Source organism: Prionailurus viverrinus, chromosome D4 (assembly GCF_022837055.1).
Source record: "Prionailurus viverrinus isolate Anna chromosome D4, UM_Priviv_1.0, whole genome shotgun sequence".
NCBI lineage: Eukaryota > Metazoa > Chordata > Mammalia > Carnivora > Felidae > Prionailurus > Prionailurus viverrinus.
Genome location: NC_062573.1, coordinates 30,911,224 through 30,929,105, shown reverse-complemented (window position 1 = coordinate 30,929,105; position 17,882 = coordinate 30,911,224). Strand labels below are relative to the sequence as shown.

The 17,882-nt window shown below is 37.7% G+C and overlaps 1 protein-coding gene across 6 annotated transcripts in view; it reads left to right on the top strand.

Annotated features, from left to right (window-relative positions):
- UNC13B (unc-13 homolog B) overlaps positions 1 to 17,882 on the top strand; it is a 234,723-nt gene that overhangs the window by 57,631 nt on the left and 159,210 nt on the right. For all 6 annotated transcript variants that reach the window (XR_007146242.1, XM_047829522.1, XM_047829521.1 and 3 more), the window contains exon 3: positions 1,152 to 1,251. Coding sequence is in view for 5 of the 6 variants with exons in the window: in XM_047829522.1 (XP_047685478.1) it covers positions 1,152 to 1,251 (100 nt within the window). In the remaining variant the exon portion in view is untranslated. The remainder of the gene's footprint in view (positions 1 to 1,151; positions 1,252 to 17,882) is intronic.

Here is a 17,882-nt window from a genome sequence, read left to right as displayed (position 1 = left end):
CCTCATGCTGGGCATTTTATTCCTGTGACTTTTGCATTCTATAACTGGAAGCCTGTATCTCCTGCTCCCCATTTTGCCCATCGCCCACCACTGTGGCAACCGTCAGTTCTCTGTATTTATAGGTCTGATTCTGCTTTTTGTAAAACTACATAATTTTTATTTTTATTTATTTATTTTTAAGTTTTTTAAACTACATAATTTTTAATGATGCTTAAGAGAAAGATTTACCTTGTGCTAGAAGTGCATGGCAGGGCCTATTTTCTCACACCCCTTACATTAGTTAATCATTTTAAACAATGTTTGCCAATTTGATGAGCCAAAAATGATTGTCTTTTTTCATTTTATGTTATGATTAATTTCTTACATAGAAAAGTGAACTCTTAATTCAGTGCCTCTAATCATGGTTTATGCTGAAGTGGTACAGGGAGAGTGGTACAGGACTAGTGCTGTCTTAGGCACTAGTACTCAGTTTATATTCTCAGGTTAGAGAATCTCCTTTTCCCAATTCTGCAGTAGTGTTGCTTTTTGTGTAAGTCGTGGTTTAGGCCAACCTGAATAAATTAAGCTGGGAATCCATTTCCTTTAGGAGGATTTTTTGCTCAATTCTTGTTCTGTCAACAGCAAGAGATAACCCTTCCTCTTCAATCCTTTACCACTTTTTCTTTTATGGTACTTACTTCTTCATTTTACTAAACTTAGGTATCTTTTCTACTAGATCGATTATATTTGTTTTTTTTCAAACTAAAGATGGGCTGTAATATCAATTTTGTTGGTTATGATGAATGTTTCAAAAGTTTAAATAAATTAGAATAGGATATATTAATGTATCCCAACTTGTATAAAGTTTTCATTTTCATTATGTATGTGTGTGTGTCTACAGGATCAAATATGTATTTCTGAAATTTGAAAAACTAGTACAGTTTATACTTTTGAGAAGAGAGAATTAATGTTTTATAATTTTTTGCAGTTCTGTGGGCTTAGAATGATGCTGTATTGTACAATATATAGTTTTATTTTTGCTTCAATTTCTAATACCTTAATTTGGATTACTCAGTTCCAAAGGGTTTGTGAGCTTGGGTAACAAATCTGAGCACTAAGTATTACATCTTCATCTTGGTTTTTTTTTTTTTTTTTTTGCATTTTTTTTAAAGATAAATTTAACACCTATGTGACCCTGAAAGTGCAGAATGTGAAGAGCACAACTGTAGCAGTTCGTGGTGATCAACCTTCTTGGGAACAAGATTTTATGTTGTAAGTACTTCAGAGTGGCAGCAGCATGCCTTACGAAAACTACAGAGTTAAACAGGAATAAGTGAGGTGTGTGGTGGGTGAAGTATATCTGCAGTTTTGTTCTCTCCTGGATTTGTTGTGTTTTTCTTTTAATTTGTTTTAATCTGTTATTTTTTTACAAAGAGGGTCTTTTTTTTTTTTTTTAGTTAACATACAGTGCAATAGTGGTTGCAGGAGTAGAATTCACTAATTCATCACTTACATACAGTACTCAATGCTCACCATAACAAGTGCCCTCCTTAGTACCCATCTAGCCTGCCTCCACCCACCTCCCTCCATCAACCTTTGGTTTGTTCTCTATTGCTAAGTGTCTGTTGTAATTTGTTTCCCTCTCTTTTTCTTCCTCTGCTTCCCCTATGTTCATCTGTTTTGTTTTTTTAAATTCCACATATGATTGAAATCATATGGTATTTGTCTCTCTCTGATTGACTTATTTTGCTTAGCAAAATACATTCCAGTTCCATCCACATCATTGCAAATGAAAAGACTTCATTGTTTTTGATGGCTGAGTAATATTCCATTGTGTGTGTGTGTGTGTGTGTGTGTGTGCACCCACGCACGCGTGCTCATGCATATATCCAGTGAAGAAATGGGCAGAAGATATGAATAGACATTTTTCCAAAGAAGACATCCACATGGCAAACAGACACATGAAAAGATGGTCAACATCACTCATCATCAGTGAGTGATGCATGAGTGCATATTCACATGTGCAGGCACATGCACACACACACACACACTACATCATCTTTATCATCATTCAGTAGACATTGGGGTTCTCTCCACAGTTTGACTATTGTTGATAATGCTGCTATAAGCATTGGGGTGGGCATGTACCCCTTCAAATCTATATTTCTATATCCTTTGGGTAAATACCTAATAGTACAGTTGCTGGATCATAGGGATTCCTATTTTTAGTTTCTTGAGGAACCTCCGTACTGTTTTCCAGAGTGACTGCACCAGTTTGCATTCCCACCAGCAATGCAAGAGGGTTTCCCTTTCTCCACATCCTTGCCAACACCTGTTGTTGTCTGAGTTGTTAATTTTAGGCACTCTGGTGTGAGGTGGTATCTCAATGTGTTTTTGATTTGTATTCCCTGATGATAAGTGATGTTGAGCATCTTTTCATGTGTTGGTTGGCCATCTGAATGTCTTCTTTGGAAAAATGTCTATTCATATCTTCTGCCCATTTCTCCATTGGATTATTTCTTAACTGGGTGTTGAGTTTGACAAGTTCTTTATAAATTTTGGATACTAACCCTTTATCCCATATGTCATTTGCAAACATCTTTTCCCATTCTGTAGGCTGACTTTTAGTTGTGTTGATTGTTTCCTTTGCTGTGCGGAAGCTTTTTATCTTGATGAAGTCCTAATAGTTCATGTTTGCTTTTGTTTTCCTTACCTCTGGTGACATGTCTAATAAGAGGTTGCTCTGGCCCAGGTCAAAGAGGTTGCTGCTGTGTTCTCCTCTAGATGTTGATTGTTTCCTGTCTCACATTTAGGTCTTTCATCCATTTTGAGTTTATTTTTGTGTATTTTTGCATGTTGCCATCCAGTTTTTCCAGCACCACTTGTTGTAGAGACTGTCTTTTTTCCATTGGATATTCTTTCCTGCTTTGCCAAAGATGAGTAGACCATATAGTTCTGGGTCCATTTGTGGGTTTTCTGTTCTGTTCCATTGATTGATGTGTCTGTTTTTGTGCCACTACCATCCTGTCTTGACGACAACAGCTTTGTAATATGGCTTGAAATCTGGAATCATTATGTTTTCAGTTTTGTGTTTCTTTTTTTCAGGATTGCTTTGGCTATCTGGGATCTTTTGTGGTTCCATACAAATTTTAGGATTGTGTGATCTAGCTCTGTGAAGAATGATGGTGGTATTTTTTTAATGTTTATTTATTTGAGAGAGAGAGAGAATGGGAGTGAGTGGGGGAGGGGCAGAGAGAGAGGGGATAGGATCTGAAGCTGGCTCTGTGCTAACAGCAGAGAACCCAATGTGGGTCTCAAACTCACAAACTGTGAGATCATGACCTGAGCTGAAGACAGACACTGAACCCACTGAGCCACCCAGGCGCCCCTGCTGTTGGTATTTTGATGAGGATTGCGTTAAATATGTAGATTGCTTTGGGTAGTATAGATATTTTAACAATGTTTGTTTTTCTAATTCATGAGCATGGAATGTTTCCCATTTCTTTGTATCTTCTTCAATATCTTTAATAAGTCTTCTATAGTTTTCAGAGTACAGATCTTTTACCTCTTTAGTTAAATTTATTCCTGGGTATCTTACTGTTTTTGCTGCACTTGTATATGGGATCGATTGCTTAATTTCTTTCTCTGCTGCTTTGTTATTAGTGTACAGAAATGCAGCAGATTTCTCCAAGTTGATTTTATATCCTGTAATTTGCTGAAATCATGTATTAGTTCTAGCCTTTTTTTTTTTTGGTGGTGTCTTTGAAGTTTTCTACATAAACTATCATGTTGTCAGCAAATAGTGAAAGTTTGATTTCTTCCTTGCTGATTTGGATGCTCTTTATTTCTTTTTTGTTGTCTGATTACTGAGGCTTAGGCTTCTAGTACTATGTTAAATAGTAATGGTGAGAGTGGGCATCCTTGTCTTGTTCCTCACCATAGGAGAAAGGCTCTCAGTTTTTCCCCATTAATGATGATATTAGCTATGGGGCTTTTGTATATGGCCTTTTTTTAAATTTTATTTTATTTATTTATTTATTTATTTATTTTTTTAAATTTTTTTTTTCACTGTTTTTTATTTATTTTTGGGACAGAGAGAGACAGAGCATGAACGGGGGAGGGGCAGAGAAAGAGGGAGACACAGAATCTGAAGCAGGCTCCAGGCTCTGAGCCATCAGCCCAGAGCCCGATGCGGGGCTCGAACTAACGGACCGCGAGATCGTGACCTGGCTTAAGCCGGACACTTAACCGAGTGCGCCACCCAGGCGCCCCTTAAATTTTATTTTTTAAAATTTATATCCAAATTAGCATATAGTGCAACAATGATTTCAGGAGTAAATTCCTTAGTGCCTCTTACCCATTTAGCCCATCCCCCCCTCCCACAACCCCTCCAGTAACCCTCTGTTTGTTCTCCATATTTAAGAGTCTCTTATGTTTTGTCCCCTTCCCTGTTTTTATATTATTTTTGCTTTCCTTCCCTTATGTTGATCTGTTCTGTGTCTTAAAGTCCTCATATGAGTGAAGACATATGATATTTGGCTTTCTCTGAATAATTTCGCTTAGCATAATACCCTCCAGTTCCATCCATGTAGTTGCAAATGGCAAGATTTCATCCTTTTTGATTTGATTGCTGAGTAATACTCCACTGTATGTGTGTGTGTATGTGTGTGTGTATGTATATATATACACCACATCTTCTTTATCCATTCATCCATCCATGGGCATTTGGGTTCTTTTCATACTATGGCTATTGTTGATAGTGCTGCTATAAACATTGGGGTGCCTGTGTCCCTTTAAAACAGCACACCTGTATCCCTTGGATAAATGCCTAGTAGTGCAATTGCTGGGTTGTAGGGTAGTTCTATTTTTAGGTTTTTTTTTTTTTTTTTTTTTTTTAATTTTTTTTTTTTCAACCTTTATTTATTTTTGGGACAGAGAGAGACAGAGCATGAACGGGGGAGGGGCAGAGAGAGAGGGAGACACAGAATTGGAAACAGGCTCCAGGCTCTGAGCCATCAGTCCAGAGCCCGACGCGGGGCTCGAACTCACGGACCGCGAGATCGTGACCTGGCTGAAGTCGGACGCTTAACCAACTGCGCCACCCAGGCGCCCCTATTTTTAGTTTTTTGAGGAACCTCCATACTGTTTTCCAGAGTGGCTGCACCAGTTTGCATTCCCACCAGCAATGCAAAAGAGATCCTCTTTCTCCACATCCTCGCCAACATCTGTTGTTGCGTGAATTGTTAATGTTAGCCCTTCTGACAGGTATGAGGTGGTATCTCGTTGTGGTTTTGAATTGTATTTTCCTGATGATGATTGGTGTTGAGCATTTTTTCATGTGTTGGTTTGCCATCTGGATGTCTTCTTTGGAGAAGTGTCTATTCATGTCTTTTGCCCATTTCTTCACTGGATTATTTGTTTTTTGGGTGTTGAGTTTGATAAGTTCTTTATAGATTTTGGATACTAACCCTTCATCTGATACGTCGTTTGCAAATATCTTTTCCCATTCTGTCAGTTGCCTTTTAGTTTTGCTGATTGTTTCCTTCGCTGTGCAGAAACTTTTTATTTTGATGAGGTCCCAATAGTTCATTTTTGCTTTTGTTTCCTTTGCCTCTGGAGAGGTGTTGAGTAAGAAGTTGCTGCAGCTGAGGTCAAAGAGGTTTTTGCCTGCTTTCTCCTTGAGGATTTTGATGACTTCCTGTCTTATGTTGAGGTCTTTCATCCATTTTGAGTTTATTTTTGTGTATGGTGTAAGAAAGTGGTCCAGGTTCATTCTTCTGCATGTCGCTGTCCAGTTTTTCCAGCACACTTGCTGAAGAGACTGTCTTTATTCCATTGGATATTCTTTCCTGCTTTGTTAAAGATTAGTTGGCCATGCGTTTGTGGGTCTATTTCTGGGTTCTCTATTCTGTTCCATTGATATGAGTGTTCTCGTGCCAGTACCATACTGTCTTGATGATTACAGCTTTGTACCAGCTTGAAGTCTGGGATTGTGATGCCTCCTGCTTTGTTTTTTTTTTTTTTTTTTTTTTTTTTTTCCAGATTGCTTTGGCTATTCAGGGTCTTTTCTGGTTCCATATAAATTTTAGGATTATTTGTTCTAGCTCTGTGAGGAATGCTGGTGTTATTTTGATAGGGATTGCATTGAAAGTAGATTGCTTTGAGTAGTATCAACATTTTAACAGTATTATTTCTTCCTGTCCAGGAGCTTGGAATCTTTTTCCATTTTTTTGTGTCTTCAATTTCTTTCATAAGCTTTCTATAGTTTTCAGTGTATAGATTTTTGCACCTTTTTGGTTAGATTTATTCCTAGGTATTTTATGGGTTTTGGTGCAACTGTAAATGGGATCGATTCCTTGATTTCTCTTTCTGTCGCTTCATTGTTGGTGTATAGGAGTGCAACCAATTTCTGTGCATTGATTTTATATCCTGCAACTTTGCTGAATTCATGAATCAGTTCTAGCAGTTTTTTGGTGGAATCTTTAGGGTCTTCCATATAAAGTATCACGTCATCTGGGAAGAGTGAACATTTGACTTCCTCCTGGCCAATTTGGATGCCTTTTGTTTCTTTGTGTTGTCTGATTGCAGACGCTAAGACTTCCAATACTACGTTGAATAACAGTGGTGGGAGTGGCCATCCCTGTCTTGTTCCTGACCTTAGGGGGAAGCTCTCTGTTTTTCCCCATTGAGGATGATATTAGCATTGGGTCGTTCATATATGGCTTTTATGATCTTGAGGTATGCTCCTTCTATCCCTACTTTCTTGAGGGTTTTTATCAAGAAAGGATGCCATATTTTGTCAAATGCTTTCTCTGCATCTATTGAGAGGATCATTTGGTTCTTGTCCTTTCTTTTATTGATGTGATGAATCACGTTAATTGTTTTGTGGATATTCAACCAGCCCTGCATCCCAGGTATAAATGCCACTTGGTTGTGGTGAATAATATTTTTAATGTATTGTTGGATCCAGTTGACTAATATCTTGTTGAGGATTTTCGCATCCATGTTCATCAGAGAAATTGGTCTATAGTTCTTTTTGGTGGGGTCTCTGTCTGGTTTTGGAATCAAGGTAATGCTGGCTTCATAGAATGAGTTTGGAAGTTTTCCTTCCATTTCTATTTTTGGAACAACTTCATGAGAATGGGTGTTAACTCTTCCTTAAATGTTTGGTAGATTCCCTTGGAAAGCCATCTGGCCCTGGACTCTTGGTTTTTGGGAGATTTTTGATTACTAACTCGATTTCTTTACTGGTTATGGGTCTGTTCAAATCTGCTTCAGTTTTGGTAGTGTATATGTTTCTAGGAATTTTTGCATTTCTTCCAGATTGCCCATTTTATTGGTGTATAATTGCTCATAATATTCTCTTATTAGTGTTTTTATTTCTGCTGTGTTTGTTGTGTTCTCTTTCATTCTTGATTTTATTTGGGTCCTTTCCTTTCTCTTTGTTTTTTTTTTTTTTTATTAAAAATTTTTTTTAACGTTTTATTTATTTTTGAGACAGGGAGAGACAGAGCATGAACAGGGGAGGGTCAGAGAGAGGGTGACACAGAATCTGAAACAGGCTCCAGGCTCTGAGCTGTCATTACAGAGCCCGAGGCGGGGCTCGAACTCAGGGACCGTGAGATCATGACCTGAGTCGAAGTCAGCCGCTTAACCGACTGAGCCACCCAGGCGCCCCTCTTTCTTTTTGATCAACTTGGGTAGTGGTTTGTCAGTTTTGTTAATTCTTTCAAAGAAACAGCTTCTGGTTTCATTGATCTGTTCTGGGTTTTTTTGGTTTCAGTAGCATTAATTTCTGCTCTAATATTATTTACTGTCTTCTGCTGGTTTTGGCTTTTATTTGCTGTTCTTTTTCCAGCTCTTTAAGGTGTAAGGTTAGGTTGTGTATCTGAGCTCTTTCTTCCTACTTTAGGAAGGCCTGGATTGCTATATACTTTGCTCTTATGACTGCCTTTCTTGTGTACCAGAGGTTTTGGATTGTGGTGTTATCATTTTCATTGGCTTCCATATACTTACTATTTTATTTATTTATTTTTTTAATTTTTATTTTTATTTATTATTTTTAGATTTTTTAAAATTTACATTGAAATTAGGTAGCATATAGTGCAGCAATGATTTCAGGAGTAGATACCTTAGTGCCCCTTACCCATTTAGCCCATAACCCCTCCAGTAACCCTCAGTTTGTTCTCCATATTTAAGAGTCTCTTTTGTTTTGTCCCCTTCCCTGCTTTTACCATATACTTCTTAATTTCTTCTTTAACTTCTTGGTTAGCCCATTCATTCTTTAGTAGGATGTTCTTTAGTATCCAAGTATTTGTTACCTTTCCAAATTTTTTTCTTGTAGTTGATTTCGAGTTTCATAGCATTGTGGTCTGAAAATATGCACAGTATGATCTCGATCTTTTTCTACTTGCTGAGGGCTGGTGTGTCCCAGTATGTGGTCTATTCTGGAGAACATTCCATGTGCACTGGAGAAGAATGTATATTCTGCTGCTTTAGGATGAAATGCTCTGAATATGTCTGTTAAGTCCATCTGGTCCAGTGTGTCATTCAAAACCATTGTTTTCTTGTTGATTTTTTGATTAGACAATCTGTCTATTGCTGTGGGTGGGGTGTTGAAGTCTACTATAATGGTATTAGTATCAATGAGTTTCTTTATGTTTGTGATTAATTGATTTATATTTGGGTGCTGCCACATTTGGTGCATAAATGTTTACAATTGTTAGGTCTTCTTGGTGGATAGACCCCTTGATTATGATATAATGCCCTTCTGCATCTCTTGATACAGTCTTTATTTTAAAGTTTAGATTGTCTGATATAAGTGTGGCTACTCCGGCTTTCTTTTGTTGACCATTAGCATGGTAGATGGTTCTCCATCCCCTTACCTTCAACCTGAAGGTGTCTTTAGTTCTAAAGTGGGTCTCTTGTAAACAGCATATAGATAGATCTTGTTTTCTTATCCATTCTGTTACCCTGTGTCTTTTGATTGGAACATTGAGTCCATTGACGTTTAGAGTGAGTACTGAAAGATATGAATTTATTGCTATTATGTTTCTTGTAGAGTTGGAGTTTCTGGTGGTGTTCTCTGGTCCTTTCTAATCTTTGTGGCTTTTGGTATTTATGTATGTATGTGTGTGTATATATGTGTTTGTGTGTGTGTGTATATATATTTGTATAAATCAGTAAATAATTTTTTTTTCATCTTTTCTCCCCTCAGAGAGCGCCCCTTAAAATTTCTTGCAGGGCTGGTTTCATGGTCACCAACTCCTTTAATTTTTATCTTGGAAACTTTTCATCTCTCCTTCTGTTTTGAATGACAGCCTTGTGGGATAAAGAATTCTTGGCTGCACATTTTTCTAATTCAGCAGATTGAATATATCCTGCCACTCCTTTCTGGCCTTGCACGTTTCTGTGGGTAGGTCTGCTGCAAACCTGATCTGTCTTCCCTTGTAGGTTAAGAGAACTTAACCTTTTTTTCTCTTGCTGCTTTCATGATTTTCTCCATGCCTGAGTATTTTGTGAATTTGACTGTATGTGCCTTGTTGATGGCTGGTTTTTGTTGAATCTAATGGGGGTCCTCTGTGCTTCCTGGATTTTGATGTCTGTGTCTTTCCCCAGGTTAGAAAAGTTTTCTGCTATGATTTGCTCACATAACCCTCCTACCCCTATTTCTCTCTCTTCCTCTTCTGGGACTCCTATGATTCGAATGTTGTTCCTTTTTAATGAGTCACTGATTTCTATAATTCTTAAATATGCTCTTTTGCCTTAATCTCCCTTTTTTTTTTTCTGCTTCATCATTCTCCATATGCTTGTCCTCTGTATAGCTGATTCTCTGTTCTGCCTCATCCATCCTTGCCACCACAGCATCCATTCGTGATTGCAGCTCAGTTATAGCATTTTTTATTTCATCCTGCCTAGTTTTTACTTCTTTTATCTCTGCAGAAAGGGATTCTAATCTATTTTTGACTCCAGCTAGTATTCTTATTATCGTGATTTTAAATTCTGGTTCAGACATCTTGCTTGTACATGTGTTGGTTAAGTCCCTAGCTATCTTTTTTTCCTGCTCTTTCTTTTGTGGTGAATTCCTTTGTTTCACCATTTTGAAGGGAGAAAAGGAATTAATGAGGTAGAAAAAACGAAAATTAAAAAAAAAACAAAAAATTAAAATTAAAAAATTAAACACATAAAATCGAATAAATGATGTCAGATCGTAGGTGTGTTTTGGTCTGCATGTTGAAAGTGGCTAGATAGATTAGAGAAACAAGGGGAAAACAAGAAAAAAAAAAAGGAAATCGTTTGAAAATTTGAAAAAATGATTACACTGAAGTAGACTAAAATGAAATGATGGAAGTAAAATAGTATTTGAAAAAATTTACACAAAAGTAAAAAATATAGTAGAAAGAAAATTAAAAATATTTTTAATAAAAATGAATTTTTTTCTTTCTGTATTCAAGAAAAAGAACAGAAACAAAAAAGAAAAAACAGGAAAAGCGTTTGAAAAAGTGAATACACTGTAGTAGACTAAAATAAAATGATGAATTAAAATCGAATTTGAAAAACTTTCACAAAAGTAAAAAATATAGTAAGAAAAACTAAAAATATTTTAAATAAAAATTGAAGATAAAAATGAATTTTTTCTCTTTCTGTATTGAAGAAAAAGAAAAGAAATGAAAAAGGAAATCCTTTGAAAATTTGAAAAAGTGAATACATTGAAGTAGACTAAAATAAAATGATGGAAGTAAAATTTAATTTGAAAAAATTTACATAAAGGTTAAAAATATAGTAAAAATTAAAAAAATTTTTTTAATAACAATTGAAAATTAAAATGAATTTTTTCTCTCTGCTGAATTCTATGGTTTTGGTTGTGCAGATTGTTGTGTTAATTCTCAGATCAGTTTTCTAGGTGTGTAGGATTGTTTAGTGTTGGTCTGGCTGTATTTCATGGACACGAGACACACAAAAACTTCCATGCTATTCTGCCATCTTGGCTCCCTCCTCCACCTCAGTGAGTTTCTTTATGTCAGTATTTGATTTATATATTTGGGTGCTCCATGTTGTGGCATAGATGTTTACAATTGTTAGATCTTGTTGATTGATAGACCCCTTAATTGGTTATAATGCACTTCTTTATCTCTTGTTACAGTCTTTGTTTTAAAATCTAGTTTGTAGGGGGGCACCTTGGTGGCTCAGTTGGTTAAGCGTCAAACTTTGGCTCAGGTCATGATCTCATGATATGTGAGTTCTAGCCCTGCATCGGGTTCTCTGCTCTCCATGCAGAGACGCTTCAGAACCTCTGTCTGTCTCTTTCTCTCTGCTCTCCCCCAGCTCTCACATGTGCACTGTTTCAAAAATAAATAAAACATTAAATAAACATTAAAAAAAATCTAGTTTGTCTTAAATAAGTGTGGTTACTCCACATAAAAAAAAATTTTAAATGTATGGCTACTCCAACTTTCTTTTGACCTTCATTAGCATGACAGATGCTTCTCCATCCCCTCACTTTCAATCTGCAGGTGTCTTTAGGTCTAAAATGAGTCTTTCATAGGCAGCATACAGGGGCCTCTTGTTTTTTTACATCCATTCTGATACCCTATGTTGTTTGATTGGAGCATTTAGTCCATTTATATTCAGAGTGATTAATGAAAAATATGAATTTAGTGCTCTTGTGTTACTGTAGAATTGGTGATTTTGGTCATGCTCTCTGGTCCTTTCTAGTTTTTGTTGCTTTGTCTTTTTTTCCCCCATTCAAAGAGTCTCCCTTAAAATTTCTTATAGGGTTGGTTTAAAGGTCACAAACTTTTTTTGTTTTTGTTTGGGAAGCTCTTTATCTCTCCAATTGGAATGACAGCCTTGATGTATAGAGTATACTTGGCTGCATATTTTTTTCCCATTCAGCGCATTGAATATATCTTGCCACTCCTTTCTGGCCTGCTAAATTTCTGTGGACAGATGTTCTGCAAACCTGATCTGTCTTACATTGTAGATTAAAAACTTTATTTCCCTTGCTGCTTTCAGGATTCTTTCCTTATCTGTGTATTTTGTGAATTTGACTATGATATGCCTTGGTGGTGGTTGACTTTTGTTGAATTTAACAGGAGATCTCTGTGCTTCTTGGATTTTGATGTTTGTGTCCTTCCCCAGATTAAGGAAGTTTTCAGTTCTAATTTGCTCACATAAGCCACCTTCACCCTTTCTCTCTTTTTCTTCTGGGATTCCTATGTTATGAATATTATTATGTTTTATTAAATCAGTGAGTTCCCTAAGTCTGCCTTCATTATCCCTGACCTTTGTTTCCCTCTTCTTTTCAGGTTCATTATTTTTCATAATTTTATCTTCCATATCACTAATTTGCTCCTCTGCCTCATCTGTCCTTGTTTTTATGGCCTTCATTTGTGTTTGCATCTGGTTATAGCATTTTTTTTTTTTTAATTTTTTTTTTCAACGTTTATTTATTTTTGGGACAGAGAGAGACAGAGCATGAATGGGGGAGGGGCAGAGAGAGAGGGAGACACAGAATCGGAAACAGGCTCCAGGCTCTGAGCCATCAGCCCAGAGCCTGACGCGGGGCTCGAACTCCCGGACCGCGAGAACGTGACCTGGCTGAAGTCGGACGCTTAACCGACTGCGCCACCCAGGCGCCCCTGGTTATAGCATTTTTAATTTTGGCCTGACTAGATACTAGTTCTTTTATCTCTGCAGAAAGGGATTATCTGGTGTCTTCTCTGTTTTTTTCAAGCCCAACTAGTATCCTTATAATCGTTGTTTTAAATTCTAGTTCAGACATCTTACTTACATCTACATTGATTAAATCCCTGGCCGTCATTTCTCCTGTTCTTTCTTTTGAGGTGAATTCCTCTGTCTTGTTATTTTGGAGGAAGAAAAAAACAATGATAATACAATGAGATAAAAATTTTTTAAAATGAAATAAAGAATGCTAGAACCTATGTGTGTGTTTATAAAAAAAAAATAATAAAAAATAAATAAATTTTGGTCTTGAACCCAAGAAGAAGAGAAAAACAACAAAACAAATACAGAAACAACTGAAAAGTACAAACAAACAAAGAACCCAAATGAAGCTAGATCCAGTTTCCGGTAGAGCTGAAACTTTGCAGCACTCTATGGTCAGTAGACTAAACTTGTGGAAGGGATTGTGCTGGTGTTCTGAGGGAGGGGCCTGCTGCTCTGATTCTCAGGAGGACTTGCCTTAGTGGACATGTGCCTAGAGGGTGCAGGGGAGTGTAACTTGGTGTAACAGTTTTATTCTCCACTTGGTGGTGCTGTTTATCTTACTAGGGTCAGTCAGTGTTGGTGGGCTAATGGTGAAAATGGTTCATTCCCCCCCCCTCCCCCAAATCTTCACAGTGGGAAGTTCACACCCTCACAGGTGTGTGATCAATCACCCCTCCTGTGTGCCCCGTGTGTCCTCTGCTCCCATCAGCTCCTTGCATTTTCCCTGTGTCCCAGCTGTCCACCTACCAGCTTTTCCAGAGCTTTATCTTAGGCGCTGCTGTGTTTCAAAACCCTGCACTTCCAAGACCCCTGCAGTTTGGATCCACAGTGATCTGGGGGTGGGTCTCACTGTGCTGTGGCCAGGGCCCGCTTATCCCAGAAAATGATCATGTCACTGCGCAGCAGCTTCTCTCCCTTTCCCTCTCTCTTGTCCACGAAGATGGCTTCCTCACTTCTGCAGCACCTAAGCTCTTTTCTCCCCCAGTGTACCTCTCTGTACTATGTACCTGCCACATTCTTTCTTTCAAATGATGCAGATTGTTCTGTTAATCCTCAAATTGGTTTCCTAGGTGTTCAAAATGGTTTGATGTTGATCCATCTCTGTTTAAGGGAGGAGGCAAACCCAAGGTCCCCTTACTACTATGTCATCTTAACTCCTTCCTGCCCCATTTTATTTCTAAAGTACTCTCTACACCCAATGTGAGGTTTGAATTTATGACCCCAGTATCAAGAGTTGCATGCAACACTGACTGAGCCAGCCAGACACCCCCATGCCTTTTTAAATTATAAAGTAGATTTATCTCTAGCCTCCTTGAAATGTGAAGATCATTCCAGTAGTATCCCTGGAGTAAATTTGTCTCTTGGATTCGTAATCTATTCTATCTTATATGAATTATGAATGCAAGTAAACTCCCAATTAATTCGGTAAATATACTACCTAGTCAGATTTTCCCAATGGTCAGAATTATGAAATAGTATAATATACTTAACATGATATTAGATACAATTTAAATCTTGCTTCAATTCTCAGAAGGCTCCTTGAAGGTACGTGGTTATGCTTGTGTGTGTGTGTGTGAGAGAGATATGGACAGAGAATGAGTGTATGTGTATACACCTGGATTGCCTACTATAGAAGATGAGCATTTCTGTGCTTAAAATCCTTTTGCTTTATGGAGTGAAATGTCATACCTTCCTCTAATTAATAAAAATGAGTAACAATTAGTAGAATTTCTTGTATATGACACAAAAATTAATATATTATGATTGTAAGCTCTAGCTTTAAAAAACTTGGCACTTGGGTCGCTCAGTCAGTTAAGCATCCAGCTCTTGATTTCAGCTCAGGTCATGATCTCAGAGTTCATGGAATCGAGCCCTGCACTGGGATCTGTGCTGACAGCATGGAGCCTGCTTGGGATTCTCTCTCCCCCTCTCTCTACCTCTCCCTCACTCTTTCTCTCAAAATAAACACATGAACTTAAAAAAGAATACTAAGGGGTGCCTGGGTGGCTCATTTGTTTGCACGGCCAACTTTGGCTCAGGTCATGATCTCATGGTTTCTGGGTTTGAGCCCTGTTGCGGGCTCTGTGCTGACAGCTCAGAGCCTAGAGCCTGCTTTGGATTCTGTGTATCCTTCTCTCTCTGCCTCTCCCCTGTTTGGCTCTGTCTCTGCCTGTCTCTCAAAAATGAATAAATGTTAAAAAAAAAAAAAATTAAAAGGGGAGAAATTTATAGAATATCATTTTTTTTTGAGAGAGAGAGAAAGAGAATGTGTGCATGCATCAGTGGGGGAGGGACAGAGTGGGGGGGAGAGAGAATCCCAAACAGGCTCCCAAGCAGTGCACAACCTGATACAGGGCTTGAACCCACAAACTGTGAGATCATGACTTGAGCCAAAATCAAGAGTTGGACGCCCAACCAACTGAACCACCCACGCACCCCTAGAATATCATTTTTTTTGTTTATGTTGAGAGAGCAAGAGAGAAAACATGAGTGGGGGATGGGCAGAGAGAGAGAGGTAGTGCAGAGCCCAGTGCAGGTCTTGAACTCTTGAACCATGAGATCATGACCTGAGCCAAATCAGATGCATAACCAACTGAGCCACCCAGTTGGCCCTGGAATATAATTTTGAAGGACTAGGCAAATCATTGATTTCTTTAAAGGTCTTTTTTTCCTCTTTCTTTCTTTCTTTCTTTCTCTCTCTCTCTCTCTCTCTCTCTCTCTCTCTCTCTCTCTCTCTCTCTCTCTCTTTTGAGAGAGACAGACAGACAGATGGAGAGAGAGAATCTTAAGCAAGCTCCATGTCCAATGTAGGGTTTAGGGCTCCATCTCATGACCGTGAGATCATGACCTAACCAAAATCAAGAGTAGGTCAGTCAACCAACTAATCTACCTCGGGGTCCCACGTCTGTCTTTCTTACAAGATTATGCTTGTTTTCTGGGAAGTTAGGAATGAGGGTGTCAAACAAGAAAATGTATTAAAATTGCTGTGAGATTTGAAGTTGAAAATAAAATTGCTTTACAAGTATTATAGTGCATCTCAGAGGCGCAAAGGGATGATTATTTTCTTGTAGATACATTCCAATCCTTTGGACTTTTAATAAATTGTTTCTTATAATACCATTTAGGAAAATTGTTTATAAAGAGTTAAAAGGTAAGATTATGAGGTGTTGGGCTAAGACAGTAGTGGAAGGGATAATTAGGAGAAGAAGGAAAGAAGATGTTAAGGAGGTAGACTTTTCTTACATGATTGGAGAGGTGTTATGCTATTTACTAGGATACCAGACATAATAAGGTCAGTTGTAGACAAGTTTATATTTGGGGTTCTTACAGGACTAGTAGGAAGAGAGGTACAGAAGATGGTTAGGAACTTAAACGTGGCACTCAGGAAAGAAGTCTGGATTGGAGAAATATTTTGATCAATTGGAGCTGTAGATACGTATAGATGAGAAGGCTTAGGGAGAGAGTGAGTAAATTGGGGAAAGGGCCTGGGTTAAAGCCTGGAGAGCACCAGCATTTAAAGTGGGACAGAGGGAGTGAAAAAGAAATGAACAGAGAGATAGAAAGAGAAATAGGACATAGTGGTGTCCTGGAAGCTGAGAGAGAACTGGGGCTTCAAGAAGAAAGAGGGCAAGTGATGTCACATTTCTCACTGGTTGCCTCTCTCAAGATTATAAACCATATTCATTCCCTTTCTCAGTTGCAATGTTGTGAAAATGAGACCATGCATTCCTTTCTTTATACATGTAGTGTGCAAAGTTAGCTATGAGTGGTTTATTCAAGTCTCTTCCTGTGGCTATGACATATAAACCTAGCAATCCTACTTTCTTCTGATCTCCAATTGCCAGTAATAATCACTTACTATTATAACTCTTCACAGTATGTGAAACCTAGCCATCAGCAGCCTCTCATCAGCATAACTAGCTTTATTCTTATGTGTTTATTTTCAAATTTCCCCTGCACTTCCTCTTTCAGCCTTTCTGTTATACGTGTGAATTTTTTTCATCTCCCACCTGGAGATGCTGTGAAGTTTGCTGTCTCCTCTGTTACCCATGGATTTTATTAGCTACGTTTTCCTCTTTTCTGCTCTTATTCCTTATTCATCCTACCCTGTTCTTTTGTCACTGGCGGCTCCATTGCTGGTCTCTTGTCTCTCTTTCTCCTTTTTCCTGATGTATTATGTGTCAGTATCTAATACTCATTTTTGTATTTCTCATTATTTATCTTTAATATTTCTGTATCTTATTTCCAGGACTAGATTATTCATTAAAGGGAAATTAGGGAGGGCATCTTTACTTAGAATTTGTTTAGCCTAAAATCTTATATACAGGTATGCACATATACTATTGATTAATTAATAGAGAAAAGAAGCTCCCCCAGAGCTCTGGGGACAAGGCATAAACAGAGCTCTCAGACTTCTTTTAGTTGGGTCTGCTGAACACACATAGGTGAGATAAGAAACTTATTGTAGAAGATATCCTCATTGTTTGAGTTTTCTTCCCCAGGTTTCTTTGCAGAAAAGATTTTTTTTCTTTATCCAAGTTAAGCTGTAAAGACCTCTATTTTTTTCATCAATTGGATTGAGATGTTGGTTAGGACTTGCATTAGGAACATTACGTATGTATCCCGTGCAGTTTTTCTTTTCCAGATTAAAGAGATGTGGGGTTGTCATGTTTCTTTTCTAAGGCTAATCGATTATTTAGGCTGAATGAAACTGTGACAGAAAGCTTAGTTTTGCCACACTGTGAACACCTTAACTGAGTGGGTGAGTTTAGTCACCTACTTTGTGACTTTGAATAGCTCTACAGTTAGCTTGGAAGGTTTTAGAGACAGGAATTGGGTCCTGTATTGTGTGTCTTGCCCATAGCACCAAACCATATATATTATATGTGCTCAGGAAGCATTAATTAAATAGACAAATGAACTCATTAGTACTTTGTTCTATTGTATTTATGTAAAGGTAAATTTTCTTTGCTTCACTTGTTTTCAACACACTTGATGAGAATTCTGTGGTTGTAATACCACATCCTAAACATGTGAATCTGAGAACATGTATCTTTAGAACACAGAAACCAAGCTTTCTCTGAAGTGTGAACTTGAAACTTTAGGTGATGAATAGCTATTGTCTTCTTGAGAATACCTTTCTGCTTTTTCTTCTACAATTGGCCTTTTCTCAT